Raw genomic sequence first — 20,714 nt, forward strand, 5'->3', positions numbered from 1 at the left:
AATCCTGGAAATCCTATGCCTTGTTAAAACTGCACTTATGCCCGCTTCACTTTATAACTCATCCCTGTCAACACAGCTAAGATCATCAGCCCAGTGCCTCCACATAAATACTCGCTGTCTCCCTGGAAGGTCAAGGGGCCTTGGCCACAGCTCCTCTCTTGCTTTCCTGTTTTGACTGAGGGAGGAGAGGGCTTGGAGGGAAGGTTGTAGCAACCACACTGTACACAGGCGCTGCTTCTGAAACATAAGATTGGGCAAAGCGCTCAAGAATAGCACTGGGTGAGGGTTTTTGGCAAGTTGTGACTTTGCTAAAAATGAGGTTCTGAGGTAGCCAAATCCATTCATAAATTGGAAGCAGTTTTGTGGAATATTTTCAGGCAAAACAAATGGCAAAGCATTTCATTTTGGGCACTGGCAGTACAAGCTGAGGAATCAAAGGATTATTAAAGCAGTTGGAGGTAGCAGTTGCCTTTCCCTGAATAGCCTGCTGGTGAGGGAATCCACACGGGTGGTGGGAAACGAGATTCAGTCCTCCTCTCTGCCTCCGGGGATTAAATTCGTATCACACAGCCCAGGGAAATAACGTGATCGTGGGGGTATGTGATAGCTAGAGAGAGGCAAGAAGAAACACGTACAGGCTGGAGCGGGAGGAGCACCCTCCCCATGGGAAAGTGCGTTGCCCACCAGCCCCACAGTTTTGGATGCTGAAGAACTCGGTATGGCATCCAGCCAGGAGGGAGAGAGACCCGTTTCCCCAAATCCTTAACTACCACAAAGTAACCCTTGTGAGCGCCCAGACAGTCTGGGTTTTGTTTAAGAAGCAATTGCTGGTTTGAATCAGGGAGAGGAAAAGTTCATCCAGGGCTCCCGTATCCAATCTGAGTGACCAAGTAAAAAAATCTGTTTCGGATAAGTAAGAACACTGTTTTGGCACCCTGAATTACTTTTTACACCCAAGATAGAAGCTGAACAGAGTAACTTTTCGTTGTACGGGCCTAACCGCCCTTAGTGCTCTCGTAGGACCTTTTACGCCACAGAGTTCCTCGCACAAGGATGTGCGCACACAAACTATTTCAATCGCCCTTAACGCTGCAGGCTGCCTGCTTTTGGAGCTGCCATAGGCTACCTTTAAGTCAAAAGAGGTAATAAGTGACTTGTCCCCATGATGCGATCTGGATCTCTGAGCTGCAGTAAGGGGGGGATTACAATTTAATTCCCTCCATTTTCTTCCTGGCCATCACCGGCTTCTGAAACATGATCAGCTGGAAACAGCCATGATTTCGGGTGACTTGTAGAGAAAGTCACCTGGCCTGACCCAAAGCTATGAAATGGGTCATGTATTGGAAGTCCCAGGCAGGAACGACACCTGAGATCTCTGGAGACAGGGTTGAAGCTTAAAGGCTTCCACTTACTGATCTCTTTCCTACAAATTTCTCCTTCTCTGACTCAGACAACTGTCTTCCTCCTTTCTCCTGGGGTAAACCTCCCATTCGGCTTCTAAATTTTTTTCTTGAAAGAGATAAGAGAGGCAGTGGCAAGAGCAGGAACTGCCCTGACATGCAAGTGTCCTTACAGCCTTAGCTTACTTCCCACGACACGCTATTAAAATAAATATATAAAGAAAATACCACAGTCCTTTTAACGTGAACAATTACGCATGAATATGTGTTTGAACTCAGCAAGCACTGAGTCTGAAGTTAGCTCTGTAATGAAGTGATCTTTATAAACCTACATGAAATCACCACAGTTGTAGGCCAGGGAGATATTTTGCCTTTTTCTTCCCTTAAAAGGCTATTGGGAATGTGATTTGAACAGAGCTGGGGGGAGTCAGCTGAGATATTTGGCTACGGAGCCTCATATTTATGTCCTGAACCTAAGAAGTGAAGAAAGTTCCCAAAATGAAATTGTTTTTTTAAAGTTGTTGGGCCATATCCCCTGACCAGCATTTCCAAAGGACATTGCGCCCCTTTACAGTCCCTTTCAGTGACCACCACTGGCTTTCTCAAGCCATTTGCTTTTTAAGCAGCAGTATTACCTCATGCGGTACTAATTCTTCTTGTCTTCAGGGAGCGCTTTGGAGCAATGGAGCCACAGCTGGCCAACACATAGCAACACGTGGCCTTTCAGGGTTGGGATTTTTGAGATGTTTCAGAGGGTGGCCTTATGTTCCCTTGGTCTCTGAGGATATCCTAAAACGATACTCCCAAACCGAGATCTGTACGCTTGAGGCAAGGGCAGAAGGGAAGGAGATACGTTACTGCAGCCCAGGAAGAGAACTGTGCCTGATCTGCTACACATCCTGGAAGGCTCCTTGTCTGCCTGTTAGTAAACTCTTAGCCTAGCCTTCACGCTGAACGATATTTATCCCAAAACTATATATCTGTAGCCAGATCCCTCACTAACAAAGCCACGACTCAGTTAGTTTCATGCTTGGAGGACTAAACCATACTCAGATGATTTGGCTTGCACGGACCGCAGATGGGACACCTTTCCTTTGGTGGCTGGTATCCTGGTGTTGAGTAATGCTCTTGTTGCTTAATCTCTCAGATTTTACTCCTTGTTCCTCAACTAAGTCACAGTTACTGGCAAGACCCAGTTGCCAAGAGCAGTTAAAGTCAGGATTTCTTGGTATTTGGTTCCCAGACGCCTCGAGGAGTTGCAGTAGCAGGCATCAGCTTTTAGCAGGCAGCAGAACAACACGGCTCTCAGGCAGGAGCACGGCTGCTCACTGGAAACATGATCAAAAGCACCATGAGTAAGAAGATACAGGGGAAGGAGTCTGCGTGAGGATTCAAGAAACTGCAGCAGCTCTGGGCTGTATTATTTTCTTAATCCGTCCCTGCTGTTTGCTACAGAGATGGCAAATATGCCAGAGGATGAGTGATGAACAGATGAACACTTAAGATACTGCTTCCACAGATCGGACTTCTCATAGCAAATAGGTGAGGGTACAGAGTAGAAGAATGCACTAAATCTAAAGGGTCTTGGGCAAATTCTGCTTTCATCAATGACTTTTGCTAAAAACTTAATGTTGCGTGACGCATTTTAAAGTTCCCCTTCGTATATGCTTTAATGGCATATTTATCACCTACAAAAAGCAGAGTTTGTTTATCTTGCATTCACCTTTTCTCCTCTGCCCATACAACTTTTCTGTTCTGCCACTGGAACAGTCTTTCTACATTTCTGTGTCTTAAACACTTTGTTGTCTTGGTGTTCAGCCATGAACCTCAATTCCTGGTGGCTCCCTGTAATCTCATGTTATACAATGGAACATTTTTGGCTTGCGTAAATGCAAGATTGCATCTTTATCTCATTAAGAAAGGAAAATTAAGTAATCTAATTAGAAAAAACAGGTAATCAGAAAAGGTAGCTGCTTTTTTCTGAAATGTGGCAGGCTCAAAAACTCCTAGCTTTTGTGTAAGAACTGTACTTTAACCATTAAAGTTGTATTTTAAAGTTGGATTTGACAAAATGACTTGTAACTCTCTGTCAAGCTTGAGGAAAGATTCTTGCATGCAGCTTTCTTGAGGACACAAGCTTTGTTCTTAGGAATTTGATTTGCACAAAACCTGTTGCTCTAAGACAGTGTTGAATTTGCAGAAATGCTAGTTTACCTCCATGTATCTTCTCTGCTGAAATCTCTGTGGTTCTTCATTTCTATGAATCCTGAAGCTTAATAGAAAACAAATTGATAGTGTGACTAATCTCTCCTTCGTGCCAATGGCTTCTGTGGTGTTTCCAGCTATGAACTCAATTAATGTCTAATCATGTGTGGCAGATTAAAAGCTGCATTTACTGAAATAGTCAACATGTAAAATTCCTGATGAGGACAGGCCCAGCCTTGCACATTAGGGTGAATGAAAGACTAACTTTCTAGATACAAGGTTCATCAGCCTGTGAAGGACTTCTGAGCCAAATGGCCACAAAATTGCTAGTCCTGGAAAACGGTGGATTTTTTAGTTTGCTCTGAGGAGTAGATCATGCTAAGAATGACCGCCCCCAAACGTGAGCATGCCTTAAATGATAAGCCTTCAAAAAACCTCTTCTTAAAAAGTACCTCTAACCTACGCTGACATCTCAGCTGCTATTTGAAAACGTTTTCAGACTACTCCAGGACCAAGAGACATATCCCTGCGCAGAGCAGAGGACTTCTACTAATGAAACCGTTGACAGCCAGATAATCGCCTGGCCCCAGTGCAGCGATGCCTGCCTAATCCAAGCAGAGAGGATGGCTCTTACAGCCAACCTGGCACCGCGTCACTTGGCTCCCAAACGTGGTGCCAATACATGCAGACTTGGACACTGCAAGAGCACTCCAGAGGAAAACGTTCCCAGAGCAAGGTGACATTTAGGAGATGACAACTTTGTCTGGGAGTCGGTACGGCTTTTGGATGGTGGATATCAGATGCCAACGTCACCCACCGAGCTACATGTCTGGCTATGACATAGGGTAGAATTGCATTTAATCAGCCCAGATCCAAAACTAATAGAAGGTTAATCCAGATGAGCTTTTAGGACAGTAGCACTACCCAAAACCAGTCATAGGGATTCTTGTTTGAAAAGTAACCAAACAGAAAGCAGACCTTTTCCATTCCATAGCTGCATACTGCAGTGACAAGCACTAGCTCTTTCAATATACCCCTCTTCCAAAAACTACAAAGCTAGCTGGTACCTATGCAATAATATCAAGGCCAAATACTGACACAAAAAAAAATTATTTTTTTTTGTCTTTTCCTCTGGCTTTTTAAGCACACCAGATTTTTAACGCTGCTCAAGAGCCACAGGGAAAGCCCTCCTGTGTAAATGAAAGTTAGGAAGATTGTTTTACAGACAGGGAATCACTGGCATTATCGAAGAGGGGAAAAACTGAAACCCTATGAGTGAGTAATCTGAATTAACACAACTGAAAGATGCCTTTTTGGCAAGAACATTTAGAGCCCAATTTTCCAGATGAACCTCCATTTTCTAAAACATCCCTGACTGACACCATATGTTAAATATGGCTGTGCACTCCCATGCGTCCCTGATTCCCTGCAGCTCTCTGAAGAACAGCGTAAGCATGTTCTTGCAGCTCACGCGGGAAGCTAACATCTGGGTTGTGTCTTCAGTTGACCTAGGAGGCCACATTTGTCAAAACTTGAAAACACTGTGCAGAAAATGCCTCTCTAGGCTTCAGCAAAGCCAACTTTTGTTGGTTCAGCTAACTAGGTGGTGGAATTCCCCAAGTTTTACATCTGCCTTTGCAAACACTTCTTCGAACTGGCGCCAGAAGCCTCTCCCCTTTAACTCTAGGGAATGAACTAGAAGCACTACTAGCAACCTTTTCTTTCTCCTTTGTTATAGCACAAGCTGGTGCTTTATCTTCCCCTTGTACCTCATGCATCCCTGGGATCACATTTCTTGTCTGAAGGACGTTTTGATAGCATCCATCCTTCCAGTTAGATCTGTGCTTTCCAGGGCTGGCCGGCTGGCTATTGTGTCTTCCAGCTCTTCAGGAAACTGTCCCAGTCCACCCTGCTGGCACTGCAAGCATGGGACCTGGCTGTGCACATCATTTGCTTGGTTTGCTTTAATCCCTTACCTGCCGACAGAGAGGCATGGCAGCCCCTTAGCTTGGGCTTGCATTAAGTGAATTTGCATCAAGTGAAAAGTTGCGGCGATCCTAAAACTGAGGATTCTGCAATCAAGTGGTAAAAATAACTCCAGCAGCCTCTGCCAGCTACAATAATAAGGCTTTCCTGAACACAGCTTTGGCTAAATCCTAGAATAACAATGTCACAGGAATTCTAGAAATGCTAAATCTGCAGTTATGCAATCTAATTTCTGTTGTACAGGCAATCAAACCTCACGCTTCAGGCCACTGACAGGACATCAAGCTAGAGGAGAAAGGCATCCCTTGTCCACGCTCATTCACAGTGTGATACAAGGCAGCAAGCACTTCCCCCATTTTCTCTGGGCACATTTGCTATCCTCCACTTTCTAAGGCAACGCGCTGCATGACATAGGGCAAAGCTCTGGGCCGGCGTAGCAACTCGTGGCTCTCAGCTCTACTACCTGCTTTTGCAGAGATCCCTTCACTGGGTTTTGCTTCCTGGATGGTGGCTGCCAATGCTTCCGGGGGATGACAGCCAGATTTTCCTGTGTACGAGAGGGATGTGCTGGCAGTTGCAGTTTCCAAGAAAGAGGTGTACAGTACAGCTTCTCCTTTACAAGATTAAACAATTCTAAGAATGTACCCTTGTGTGGCTCATATCCTCTGGCTTTGTAAACTCAACCTGTGCTTTCCTGTAATGCCTTCAGTACACATGTTTTGTATGCTCTGTTCCTAACATCTTAAGCCAGTCCTCTTTGCCAGTTTCTCCGGAAAAAAGGCAAATGGAAAGAAGCAACTGGGCTTCTAGAAACTTGCATAAGAATCTGTGTGCGAGTGCCGAGCTCTGGCGAAGGAGGCTCTGAGCCCAGGAATGTACCTACTTTCTCCTTCCTGTATTTAGCTGACTAAGATTCCTAAACAGTGGCTCCACATCTTAAATTATAGGTTAGGACTGGAGCGCTTAGCCCACAGTTTGGATCTCTTGTGTAATTCAGCTGCAGCTACATTCACATTTTTCCAGGAGATGGCCCTGTCTCCCAACACCTCAAGCTCTTCCTCCCAGGACCATTATTGCCAGCTGAGGGACTGGATACCATTGCACTACCCAGGTGAGGTGCTCAGGACTAAGGTAAACGGCTCCTTCCCTGAAGTGCTGCTTCCTCAGCTCTCACACGCTGCTGAGACTGGTGCAACTCTGTAAAGCTGTGTATGTGAAACGAGGCAGAGCAGAATGTGGGAGCCTAAGTCAGACTGTTTTCCTTTACTGTATAGACTAATAAAGAATAAATGACAACCGCGATGTTAAGACGTTTATACAAGCAGTGCCTATGGCAGCTGTTCACATGGCTTTGCAAGATTACGATCTGCCGCTAACGTGTCCTGTTAGCTTTGTCTTTGGAGGTAACCAGAATCCCTCTTTATCAGCTGGAAACCTGATGGAAATTGCTGACCAGAAAAGGATGCTATAGAAAAAGCAAAAGAATTGGAGGGCAGCTGAAAATCAACACTAAATAACAGTAATGAGTAGGACAACCACTAACACTGCTAAGCAAATACTGTTCTCCTTGAGAGGGAACAGTAAAATTCATGGGTATGCCTGCACAAAAAATATTCTCCTGTGGCTTGGTCGCATGCAATCATGAGCAAAACTGAAGCTGTACATTTTCTACGGTAGGGAGAACAGTTTTTGACAAAATGGGATGTGATGGAAGGTGTCTGGAATAAACATTAAAAAAAAAAAAGTTCATGGTCTCAGAGGAAAAAGAGAGCAGACCCTTTCAGACAGGCAGAACTGATGAAGTACATTGCTTTTTCAGACTCATAAAACGTGGTAACTGGCCAGTTGGCTACTTCATCTATGGAGAAGGGGCCAAATTGCCTCTTCCTTTCTTTCAGTGAAGGTGCAAATCTGAGTCTGCTCCCCCGTGCTTCTGCCAGATGTATTTACCGTGGAACCTGAAGGAAATGGATACTGGTTTAATCTGTCATGCGTGGTGGTAAATCAGCAGGTTTACAAGCTATTGATTGATAGAGGGAATAATTGCATGTGTTGTTTCCTTAAACTCTATGATCTTAAAAATAACCTAGATGCTATTGAAGGAGTTATTAGTGATTGAGCAAGTGGTTCTAGTCAACCAAGCAGTTTTTCTTTTGTCATAAAACATGTAATAAATTTAATACCTTTTTTGGCACAAATTAGTGACTGACTGTAAGAGCACTGAAGATAAAAATCTGACTTACAGTGTGCAAGTGGTTTTAAAATTCCAGTTCTAAAACAACAGTCCTTGATCAAAGTAACATAGTTGCAGGGCACAGTGATTAGAAGCTGAAACATTAATTACAGCTAAGGATCAAGCATACCTCTTATCTACACTTAAATAAAAAGGCAAAGATTTGTCTTAAGGCCAAAGCATCCTGAATTACTACCGATGAAGCACAAAAGTTTATAGCACAGAGACATTTCAGTACCTCAGCTGGCATTTGTGCTGCTCTAAAGGTGAGCCCTGCTTATCTGGGAACGGTGCAAGAATAAAGGCCTACCTGAAATGAGCAGACAGCACAGGTGACCACGTTTTAGATAACGTACGCTAGTGCGTATAACTCGCAGTGAGGAGGAGGAGGTCTGGCTTTCCTGGTGGAGTAGAGATGGCTGCTCTGAGGCCAGGCAGCCTGGGAGGCACTGCCCCATCAGCTGCTGTGATTGAAGTGCCGACCCTTACACAACACCACGAGACGCAAGAGCAGTCATATCACAAACTTCTATCTGCACTTAAGTAAAAGTTGGTTTTCAGTTCGTAATCTTTGATCTGGTCAATACTAGTTAAAGACTTTATTTCCATGAAAGACAGAAGAGATTAAAATGCCTCAGGCTCAGCAGCGGGGTAGAGGGGAAAGATCCAGGTTTGTGCCTTCTCTGATGGAAAGATGGATGACCAGTGGTGATCTGAGTCATCCAGCTTTAATATGGTCTGTCAGGAAACAATGGAATAAGATATGACACTTAAGGCAACGCTTCTAAAAAGTGGCAAAACCACAACATGACTAGCCTGTGCAACTCATCAGCACAGTTTACCACAGCCCATTACTGCAGCATTTGGAAGGATTAGATATATGAAATGCTAGAAATTATAATTTCTCCATTAGAACAAAAATAAACATATGGTATAAAGTTTCCAGACTTGCAGATGTCCCAGGCCTTCAGCTGAGATGGTTCAATAGAGGCAGGAGTTTCCAAAAACTGTTCCCTAGGTTGCATTTTTATATGAAGCACCTTAGACCAGAATCTGTCAGAACTAATATACCACATCAGATGAAATGAGCTAGTGCAACGAAAACATCTATATTTAATGTAAACCCATCTCCGGCCATTGGTAATCAAGGCCTGATCCAAAAAAAGCCTCCTCAAGCCCCTAAAGAATAAGATTAATCCTTGAGATGGAGGAGTCTTTCACAAGATTATTTGTACAGATGTGTGTAAGTCCCATGCAAAAGATTCTAATACATAAAAGTTCAGCTCTAACATAAGTTAACTGATTCAGCCAAAGGCAATTGCAGTAACTGCAAGCTTTCTCATTTTCCTCTATTCCACCCTCCTCCCCAGTCTGCAATTATGCCATTCCCCTCTATGTGAGACTCTCCCCTTCTTCACCTGTTCCTTCTGCTTTTGTTACTGACCAGGCTGGCCCTGGTGTTTGAGAAAAGATGCAACTCAATAATCAATATTTCCTTGCTTGGTGGAATTTATTTTACAGCTTTAAGAAATGACTGGGAGCTGTGTTCATGCAATTTCTCAAGAGTGCAAAAAGAAGAGAGGAAATTCTAGGATCAGGCCCACACCCCATTTTCAGGCTTTTCAACAAAAGGGAAAAAGTTTTTTAAAAAAAACCAACAAAAAACCACAAAACTTTTTTTAAAAAATCTGTATTAATGTAATACATCACTACTCTAAATGTTCTGCTTTCATACACTTGAATGGTAGAAGACAAACAGACTGAAGCAATCTAGAAGTCACACTGAAAAATCAGGTTTCATAGAGAAAACACTGATTGCACTTTTAAAAATATATTTCTCTTTTGGATAACTAGTCATCACTTAGACTTGAGCTCACAAGACCTTTAAGCGGAACCCCATTGCTCTGTGCTAGTCAGCCTGAGCTTTGCACCCGCGGACTACAGCCTCGTGCATCTCATTGCTGAGACAGAGGTCCCAGGTTACTGTCACCAGTAACTGTGGGCTCATAGTACTTGTGTCAGAGCTTTTTACCTGAGCTTTCTACCTTTTTCCTCAAATCCTTCCTTGCAGGTTCAGGCAGGGACAAAGCAGCAAACATGTTGGAGGTTGTCACTGCTGCATGCCTCACACTTCTGTAATGCTGCCTGACATGCCCCGAGTGAAAACTAGCCATTGACTGCTCCTGAAAGGCTTTTAGCTGCCATGGTCTTCATTACATCCTACTAACAACTAGGAAAGGGCCCTGGCAGGGGCCAAGCGTGCCTTTGGGAAGCTCCCACAGCGAAAGCAGCAAAGCATTCAAACAAGTGTTTTGTTGTCTCTCTCAATTAAGCAGACAATATTGCGTAATCACTGCTGTAAATATTTTAGCATGCCAAATTGTGCTGTTTTGCCTCTCAGCCCTCACTCATGTCTGTAATAAATAAGGGCAACCGTGAGCGGCTTTGCATTTTAAGTAACCTCTAGGCACTGCATCCTGGAGCACAAAGTCCTGAGTCTGAACAGAAGTCAGTCCAGTCATGTCCAATGGCAGCCAGCCCAAGTGGGACACTGAAGAGCAGAGCGAGCAGGCAGGGATACAGTCCCATTACCCCAGAATAATCTGCCACCAGCCTACAGCTCTGGGACTGAAAGACAGAGAGGTTGACCCCCCATGCGTCTTCAGCAGTCCTTCCTAGATCTTTATTCCATGAACGCAGGAGGGCAGACCAGTGTCCCTAGTCGCTGCAGCATCCTGTGGCAGCTATGATTTTCACACCTTCTAGTTGAGCAGGTGGTGGAAGAGCAGCTGCTTATTTTATAGCAAACTCCTGGACAGCCAAGCCAGTAGCTGCTGCCAAAGGGCAGCTTGGAGGGAGAGGGGGGAGACTGATTGCTGTGGTGAAAAGTGGTCCTTCCCAACAGCACCTATTGCCAGTCCTGCTTCTTGTCTTTCCTTGGCATCAGCAAACCCAACAAATTTGACATCCTCTCTTCATACCCTGTCTCATTTTCAGATATCTCTGGCATCTGTTTTTTTCATAGGAGAAGCAGCGTGGTCTTGGCCCTTCACTTGGAGGTAGCAAAATTCACCTCTTGGCATTTGCTGCTGGCAGACAGCAGCACAGCAGAGCAGGTTGACTCACCCTGTTTCAGTTTTCCTTTAAGTGAATCAGATGTCCCTGTCACAGCAGAGCATATGAAAAGGATGGAAGAATAGTGCTGCCACGTGTCGCTGAGAGCCCTTGACCACCACCGCTTAGAGATGCCGTCTCATTACACGAAGTGTGGCAACAACACGATGTTTTCAGTACAATTTCAGTGATCAGCCAAATGATTTCAGTGACCAGTCTTACGCTTTTTTGCTTGGTTTGGCCTACGTGTATTTTGCTTGCCACATTGGCTAATGGAAAATATGACTGTTCTGAAAAAACAAGCTTACTCTGAGTTTCAGCAAAGATGAGTAAACATAAGTGCAGCACACAGTACAAAAATGCTACTTGGACTGATTAAGAGGTTTCTTGGGTTCATCTTAAATGGAAGCAATAAGATGTATGTAAATGTACACTAAAGTATCTACTAGTTCTTAGCCACATGGTAAAGCAACTGTCCAGAACTAGGAATACCAGTAGAAAGTCCTGAGCTATCACCCGTTGAATTGTGATACCACCAACAGTAAGTTGATTTGAGGAGAAAGAAGTCAAGTTCAAATTTCTGCTCTGCTGAAAACTCTACTGGGCCATAAGATATTCAAAAAGCCTCTGATCAGGCAGGTGGTTGACCAGCTCTGCTCAACCAAAAAGCCTTCTTCCACTTGAGTAAGGGATTTTATCAAACGGTTGTTGTAGGAAAGCCCTTGCTCTCTAGATAAGAAATTCTGAAATGATTTTCATATCAAATACATTCAGTTCTACTTTCTGAGGCCCCTAGTACTCTCTCTTTCCTAGACACATAGAGAATTTTTTGCTTTGCTCCTTTTTCCAGTCTAATTCCACATTTGTGACAGTTTTGAAGAAAAGCACACAGCACATTTTTATTCAGAAGTTGAAACACAGGTGTCTGGGGAGGTAAGGGATGGTTAGACTGGATGAACTCCACCATGAACCTTGTGCATATCTCAGGGACTCTATAGCATTGCAAGAGAAGCAAGCAGGAGGCTGGAACTATGTTTACGCTTTTTCTTCTCCCATTAGACTCCCAAAGGTTCCTGTTTGGAGTCAGTGAAGATTGCCATTGATACTGGTTACCGCCATATTGACGGTGCCTTTGTCTACTACAATGAGCATGAAGTGGGACAAGCCATTCGGGAGAAGATTGCTGAAGGAAAGATCAAGCGAGAAGACATTTTTTACTGTGGCAAGGTGAGAAGCTGCACTCAGATTATTTACACTAAATCCAGGATTTCTGTGACTGGGCTTTCTTAAGAATGCCAGTGGTCAATATCTGGCATGCTTCCAGACCCACCATCCTTTATTTTTCTTCCCTACCATTACCATAATGCCTCAGAGCTTTATGAGCACTAGATTTGCTGTAAAGCACAGGAATCACTGCTGTTCTCAGTTTAAAGCTCAGTTAGCAGTGGGAACCATGCAACATCCATTCTGCCTAGGATTATAAGCACCTGCAAGTTTAGACCATTGCTACACTCAGCGGTGCTGCCTAAGCTGTTACTGTCCCACATGTTGTGCTGGCACACACATTTGTATAGTCACACCCTGAGCCTGATCCGGACAATGATCCTGCAAATGAGTTATTTTCTGTTAGAGCAATTCCCCGCACAGGTTTGCTGTGAGATTGCACAATGAAAGGGGTGGGACCAAGCGCACGCATGCAAGTGTCTGTGTACGGGATAACAGCAAGTGCTTACATTGGTACTACTGCCAGAAAATTACTCATCGAGCTACACCCTTAGTTACTGTATCACCTGTCATTAAAAAGTTCTAGGATGATCAGTCGACTCACTTGGAGAGAAGATGTCATCATGCTTCTGCTCTAGAGCAATGAGGCTGGAGTAGCACGCAAGCTAGTTCATGCTTTAAAGTCTTAGCTGTAAGAGTTGATTCTCTGGTAGAAGAATTAAATCCCTTGTCCAGTGAAGTGTCTGACAAAAGCTGTTACAACTACAGTGACTAGATCCCAGGTATAAGAGAGAGAGCTCATTGCATATTGCAGAATAAAGGTCAGATGGCCCCAGAAAGTTCATGGTGCCTGTCCAGTTTCTAATGGAGTTTATGGCCTTAAGTTCCCCTTCCTGCAGTGCTTCTTTGGATATATTGCCCTAATATTTTCCCTTTCTCCTTTCCCAAATAAGACGTAATCCACAACAGTTACTCAACAGCCTTGGAAATAAATACCATGGTTCCTAGAGTGAAAGATCCCATGGGATAAAGGCCTGTTTTACTGTGAGCAATTTAGTTAAGCTCTATGGTCTGGGAAACTAAGCTTCGGATTGGGTAGTTTGCAGACCAAGTGGATTTTCAGCAGCTATAGACCAATTTCCAAGTAAAGCAATTTCCAATCTGTAAAGTATGCAACTCTTTTCCAAGTTCCCTGCTCGGTTCTACTGGTAACAACCTTGCCATCCTGAGAAAAGCTGCACGTCCTCAAATTTTCCACCTTTATCAGGGTAGTCTCTCAGTTGCTCATATGCCAAATATGTTGATTTGGATCAGTCAAAATACTTTGTTTCAACTATTTTATAGTTTCATTACTGCAAATTACCAGTAATATTTCAAATCAAAACCACAAAGTTGTGCCAAAAGGTTAGAACCAGATGTCCTAACAATTCTGAGTCTTCAACTTTCCCAGCTGCTTCCCCTGCACTTTATTTTCCCATCTAAACCTTTAGGTTCTGTGAAAGTACATCTCTTGGTAAAATTTTATCAAGATTCCAAACTTACTTTATTTATTAAGCCTTTCTATATTCAGTTGTCTGATCTAATCACTAGGTGACTTTCCTAGTTGATGATTGCTACTTAAACATTGAGCCACCTCTGAAACCGCATTTGATTTCTTGATTGTAAATTCAGTTGTTCCCTGAACTGCAGATCCTGCAAGCCACAGGGCTGCAACTCATAGTACCACGATAGTCAATGCCCGTGGTTCCAGCCTGTCTTGTGACTCAGATGGGACACACGTGGATTTATCTTTCTGTTGTGTCCTGTTTGTGCTTGACAAAACTTCAGGTGCTCAGGGTGACAGTTCATTCCAGCATCTCTGTAGTCTTTAAAGAGTTCAAAGGCAGAAGTGGAAAATAATCTGCAACCAATTCAATCCATCACAGTCCAGGATTTTCACAGGTTTCACTGAATGTTTTCACAGCAGCTCTGAGCTTCCCAGGAGGAGCGGGACTGGATGTCCCTTGTCTTATGGGCTTATGTATCTTCAGCTTTGTGTACCTTATGAACTTACTTATGCATCTTATGAACTACAGACAAATATCAACCCACCGTTAGATACATCAGCCATTGATTGGTAACTGACTGATATGAACTGTTGCATCTTCTGGGAAACATGGTAGATACAGTAGACCATTCTTGAACGTAGTCTGCACAACAAAAGTTGGTTTTGTTTTCAGCCTTACTGACTTCAGAAGTACTGGAAATTCCCAAGACCCTTCAAACTCAAGCACCTCATGCAGATCTTTCCTTAAACATAGATGATGCAAACTGAAGGCTGGTCCATCAGCAGGGACTAACAAGAACAGCCCCGCTGAGTGGCAGTGTTACTGGAATAGTGACTTGGTGCAGTCGGGCTGCATCTGCCAGTTGAAATCATCAGCACTTGCACTTGGCTCTTGCTGCTGGCTGGCTGATCAGGCAGAGCAGCTCAGCATCCAGAAAATTTAGAGGTTTTATATCAACTGCCAACATCTCACTTGGCTTATATAGCAAGACCTTTTTCGTCTTCTCTTTCATCCCAGGATATTTCTTTCATTAAACTAGAAGTAACATTTCCAGGAAATGTGGTGTCCTGAAATGCCAAAGCCAGCTGGCAGCTTTGACTGCTCAAACGTCTACATGGGTTCTACTTAGGTAGATAATACAATAACTTGTACAAATCATGAAAACAGTTATGAAACTCAAGTTTCCATGGCATCTATGTATTAACATAGTACAAATGTTTGCTATTTCTAAAGGCTGTTTCTTTAGAACCTCTGCAGTTTTTTAAAGGGAAGTATATTCACTGGCAAGTACTGAGCTCAATAGCACTGGGCTAGAAAGGGCACTTGGAAAAACTGCTTTTAAACTATCAACATACCTCAGGTTACTAAATTTCTAAAACACAGTAACAAAACAAACTAAACATAAAGGGTATACAGACTCATTTCCTTAGCTATATTTAAGTCCAAAACAACATCTCATTTTACATGTAAAATGCTTAAAAAACACCCAGACCAAAGGCTTTCAGGAAATCCAGTGGAACAGCTTAAAATTCTGAAAGCGGGACCTTGGTCCTTTACTGTAGTACACCTCAGCCTGTATAGCCACTGTCTAGTGATCATAAACTCTTCGCGCCTTGCAACATACAGCTGGGGAAGGCCTAGTATGAATTTCCAGGTGCCAAATCCTGCTTTGGTTTGTCAGCTTAGGGCAGGGTGAGATGTGCTGCTCTCAGTACAACTGAACTTTAAGATAACATGTCCTTGCCTCTGCTGGCAGAACTGAGCAGATAGTTATTCCCTGGGAAAACAATTAAAAAAACTGGTTTAAAAAAACCAAACATCTAAAATACTTCAAAACTTACCCAGGCTATGTCCTTTGACACCTATGATCATGATCTTCTCCTGAAAATGGCAATTCAAGTGGTTTGTGTCTCAGGAACTAATTAATTCTATACCTTGGCATATGGTGACTACCAGCTTTGGTGGCAGAACTAGCTAGACAATGACCGTACCAATAAACAGCAGGTTTTTCCAGCCAATAAAGGTGCCAAAAACCTCAACGTGACTCCACATTGTCAGTTTTGTGCATTGAAAAAAGAAGATAAAATAGCCCAGATGATTGTGTGCAAGCAAATAGCACTTTAAACCTTCTCTTGTGTGTTAATTCTGGCTTTTGTAGATTTTAACTGCAGCAATCAGTTTACAAAGAGCTCTTGGTTACTAATTACTATGCTATGATTTTATTCTTGAAAGAGATTTGCATCAGCAGAGTTCAGTTAGAGATAGCACTGAAAGCTAATCAACTAAGTACACTCCATAGCAACCTCAGGGCATCACAACTGCTTCCTTGCAGGGTTATGAAAGAAATTGAAAAGGCTGTGCTTTAACTAGTCACACCTGCCTTTCAGTAACTAAACAATAATACATCTTTCAGTGAGGACCGGGGAGTAAATTAAAATTTCCCTGGGTCAGGCATTCACTCAGGCTCCGTGACCACAGGAGAAAACCAAAAGATTCTGTTTGTGCTGGGTGCTTGGTTGTTCAATAACTAGCTCATGATCTGAGCTTCTGCCTTCAAGCATAAAACTGACCACAGATTTCTTGTGGGAACAAAATTTTCCAGTGAAAGCATATGCTTGGAAAGCTCAGAAAACAAAAGGAATCTGCCTAAGTTCATTGAGCAAGAGTTTGCAATATACTCAACTCAGAAGAACCTGTCTTGCAATAAACAAATATGTAATGGCTTTACTGGGTCAGATGTAACCTCTACATCTGCCTCTGGCAGAGGACAGGATAAGGCCCCTCACCTCTGTCTTGCAGTGATGTAGACCACAATGTCTTTGCACTGTGCATAACAGGCTCTGTCAGAAGAACAAGAGTGTGTGTGTGGTGGGGGGGCAGGTGTCAGCTGGAGGATGCTCACTGTTCCTCCTGGCACCCAAAGAAGAGCCTCTGCTTGCCTCCCCAGCTGTGGAATACCTGCCACCCCCCAGAGCTGGTGCGACCCACGCTGGAGAAAACCCTGAAGATCCTGCAGCTGGACTACGTTGACCTCTACATTATTGAGCTGCCAATGGCTTTCAAGGTAAGAAAAATTGCCCTAAAAAGTGCATGGTTGGCTTGAACTAAGGTCTTCATCTAGCATCCTCCTTGCAGCTTCCAGTCCTTGTTGAAAATAGCACTTTGGCCCAATAATGGTTGATATATACTGCATGCATACATTTCTGTGCACTACCCACAGAAAGAGAGGCATATAGGTGGTGTGAGAACAGTTACTGACAGCTGTAGCATGGGGTCTCTCTACTGGAGGGACAGGCCTCCTAACTGGGGTTGAACACTTCCTGTGCTGAAGAATTACTGTAGCTGAAGCAACACGTGTCTTAATCCTCTCTGAGTCATGAGGAGGGAGTCACTGGAGGAAAGTGGTTATACAAAGCAGCAAAGGACTAGGGGCAAAGTTTGGAGGGGGAAAGGAGAAAAAGCCACCAAGTTGATTTCCTTACTCTGTCCCAAAAAACAAATAGGCTCAGTAGTATTAAAGCCACTGGGCAAATCATGGTTATGATCTTAATCTCCTTAACTACAGTGCTCCTCTTGGACAGCTTCAGTAGATCACAGTTGGTCCCAAACATGGGCTGTCCATCTCTCAAATGTCTAAAAAGTTAAAGCCTGATATTCCTTCGTGCTGCTGGCTCTGGGAAACTTGTAGTCAAAACCTTTGAATGCAAGGAGCGCACATCAGAGTTGCATGCCTCCCTTGCAACGAGCTCTTGCAAGTCCCCAAACTTTCTGGTTTTACAGCCATTTGCACCTTGCTTTACAATTTTCCTCTGCAAGTACATGATATAAAGGCAAATTAAATAATAGTGAAATTAGAAGAATGAGAGTCAAAATGTATTTTAGTGGTTTTGAACCAATTAAATCCTTTTTCTTAGAGAGAATAGGGTCAGGCAATTAGCTGGCTAGTTGTTTTTGTGGGATGTTCAAGCTCTAAACTGGCCTTTTTTTGCAAGGAAGGTAGTTCTCTGATTATTAAAATTATATTTTACTACAGACTCCAAACTGCCAGAAGCATCAGATAGGAAGCAATTTACCAATGAAGCAATCACCTTAGACCTGCAGTTCCTTTTTCCCCCAAGGAAGCCATATCCCATTAAGACCTGTATAGGAGTAACTGGACTCAGATATTAAAACTTTATTTATACGGTCCCACGTATGGGATCCTTTTGGGTACATTTTTAAAAACTTCCCACCACTTGCAATTTCCTGTTTCCCTTTGCTTGTGTTTGTATTCTCTAGTAGTTCATTCTCCCACTTAGCGAAGGTCATTGTCTCACAATATAAAGATATAGACAGCTGGCTTTAAAGTAATGTACATCTGACTCCCTGAGGCCTGTATCAACAATCTGAGTTGTTAAAGGAGTAGCAGTCCTAGAGGTTCATTCTTGTCCTCCGTGAGAAGAGAGGAAAAAACGAAGTCGCTTTCTGCCTGAAAAATATACATATTTCTGTGCCAAATACAAAAAGAAAAAACCCCACCCTTTTGCAATGGTGACAAGTTCCCTTTCTTTGCTTCCCCTCTCACAAATACGCCCATCCTGCATGCAATGCTTGCCTTTGGTGAGGAGTGTGCAGGTGTTACGCTAACAAACTCCTGCTCTGCCCTAGTCTGCAAACATTGGTGCTTTTCTGTTGCCCCTAAAGCCTTGTAGCAAAAGCAGTCTCTGCTTGAAACCAGTGAAGTACTTGAGACAAAACTTACAGTCCCAGTCTGAAACCAGTAAGAAACATGCCCCTGCAGAGCCCAGCAGTGCGATCTGTTATAGGGGCTTTTAGGCAGAGTAAGAGGAATCTGTTTTTGGAGAGAACCACTCAGAGAAGGAAAGCCCCACCACACCAGCACTTCTGGGTAGATCAAGAATGGCCGACATCTGGGGTGACATTATTCACTGACCTACCAGCCTGCGCCTCCCTGTATTTTTCCCTCATGCAGATTCCCCATTCAGGACTTTTGTCCTTCCTCCCTTTAGCCCAGCGGTGGTGCTCAGCCCCTCTACCCTAGCAAGGCAGATGACCAGCAGCAACAGGTCTCCTCCAGGCCACCATGTGCCCTCTGCCTGGGGAGCTCATACCCACTGGCAGGTTTTCTAGGGGGCTCTGCTCAGATGACTGATCCATCTGTAAGCAAGTACCTGTGCACTAAATGATCTCCAAATCCCTCCCAACTAAATTATTCTGTGATCTAGCAGGAAAGCAGGTATTTTAACCATACATTGAACAAGTCTCATGCAAGTATCTCCTTGTCATTTTAAGATAATAAATCAGAACAGACCAATGGCTTCACTATTTGACTTCCTATTGCCTTCTGTTTATACAATGGGCATTCACACATTGTTAAAATTGCTCTCTTGAGAAAGCCTGCTTGTCAAAGACCATTTTGTGAAAGCGATGGGCTGTGCAGACCTGTCTTCCTGCATCTGTGTTGGTGAGGAAATTATTATAACGGGAGCAGGGCTTTTCCTCTCAGTGGTTACCAACAGCTCTTTTTTAAATACGCAAGTAAGTTGTCTGGTAGCTTTTGGAGTGCCTCCAGACTTTGAACATGACATGATACGATGTGATCCCTGCATAGTGGCAGTGACTGTACGGTGTTGTCCCACTTATTTAAGTGCTCATACAGCAGCATGGTAGGAAGCCACCTTACATTCAGTCTAAGGTGCATGGCTGTCTCCAAGAGAACTGCAAGAGAAGACAACAGCATTTGTGGGAATGACTGGTGTGGTGTAGTCTACGAGAACCCAAAGCTGAGAAATGTGACCAATTTCTGAAAGACCTTTTCAAAGACCCAGTAGCCACCATCAAAACACTGCCTTTCTCTCAGCACTTTATCCCTCTTTATCCATCTGCAGACAGTTCTTCCATTCAGGAACTCCCTTGCATAAAAAGGTAACTTGGCAGAGAAAGTATTGCCTGGTGACTATTGAGCAGACAACTGTACTTCAACACCTTGTGCAGTTCCCTGAAGGCAGGAGGAAGGACTGATCCTTGTGGAAATCCACAATAGCTGGCACCACTTATCCCAGTCAAAATAAGTTCATCTTCAAGCCGCATTCATCCTGACTTTGTTCAGTTTTTAGAACACAAGTGATAGAAATAGAGGAAAATGGGGGGATTATAGATTAGCTAATGTAATTGCTGTCTATTGACTACTATGTAAAAGTAATGTTGAACAGAAGTTAATTAATTAGAAGTGGAACATAGTAAAAAGGCCTTGAATTCAGACTCATCCCCTGAACTGAAGGAAGTCCAACTGCTATGCGTTGAGCTTGCAGTCCTTGGAGAGTCTGCTGGGATATTGTGGGGATGAATGGTTTGTTCCAAAATACCATGGGGTGGTTTTGTAAATAGGGCTTCTCCAACCTCATGTTATGATGGCAAACAGTTTGCCTTCTAATACAAAAGTGTACCCAACAGCCACCTACCTCCTTTCAGTCAAGATTATTTTTCAGCAAGGCAAAGCAACAAAGGCAACAAGTCATCTTTGTGGAATTCATTGAGGAAAACCAGCACACTTGGACGAGACAGGCTTATGTCTGTAACTTAGACCTTGGCCTCTGAAATCTGAGGCTGTTTTCCTTAGGCTCACTTCTCCCATGAAATGCCTTGAATTTGAACTTCTTGACTGAATTGGGAGGTGCCAGTTACTCATCATATTGGTCACAGCTGCATGTTCCCAAGGAGTTACCCTGTCAACATCTTGTACCCAGGGCTTTGAAATGCAGCAGTTTGCAGTCAGATCAAGTGCCAAACATCACTGAAGGGTTTTTATGAAAAGTGAAATTGCGATCAGACAAAAGGGAGGGAGGTATTAATACATTGCCTGCAACAGCAGTTAAATGACCAGCAAATAAAAGAAAGCTGTGCTCATGAGATATCAGCTCATAACTCATCTCTGAAGTCTTGTTTATGGGATACAGAGATAGGAAGAAAGACTTCCTAGTGCCCAAAGAAAGGTGGATAATGCAC

At 43.5% G+C, this 20,714-nt stretch overlaps 1 protein-coding gene across 2 annotated transcripts in view; it reads left to right on the forward strand.

The window, feature by feature from the left end:
- Nucleotides 1-20,714, forward strand: part of AKR1D1 (aldo-keto reductase family 1 member D1) — a 35,254-nt gene that overhangs the window by 4,520 nt on the left and 10,020 nt on the right. For both annotated transcript variants that reach the window (XM_072849585.1, XM_072849587.1), the window contains exons 2-3: nucleotides 11,998-12,165; nucleotides 16,657-16,773. In XM_072849585.1, the coding sequence (XP_072705686.1) occupies nucleotides 11,998-12,165; nucleotides 16,657-16,773 (285 nt within the window). The remainder of the gene's footprint in view (nucleotides 1-11,997; nucleotides 12,166-16,656; nucleotides 16,774-20,714) is intronic.

Source organism: Ciconia boyciana, chromosome 1 (genome assembly GCF_034638445.1).
Source record: "Ciconia boyciana chromosome 1, ASM3463844v1, whole genome shotgun sequence".
NCBI classification, from domain to species: domain Eukaryota; kingdom Metazoa; phylum Chordata; class Aves; order Ciconiiformes; family Ciconiidae; genus Ciconia; species Ciconia boyciana.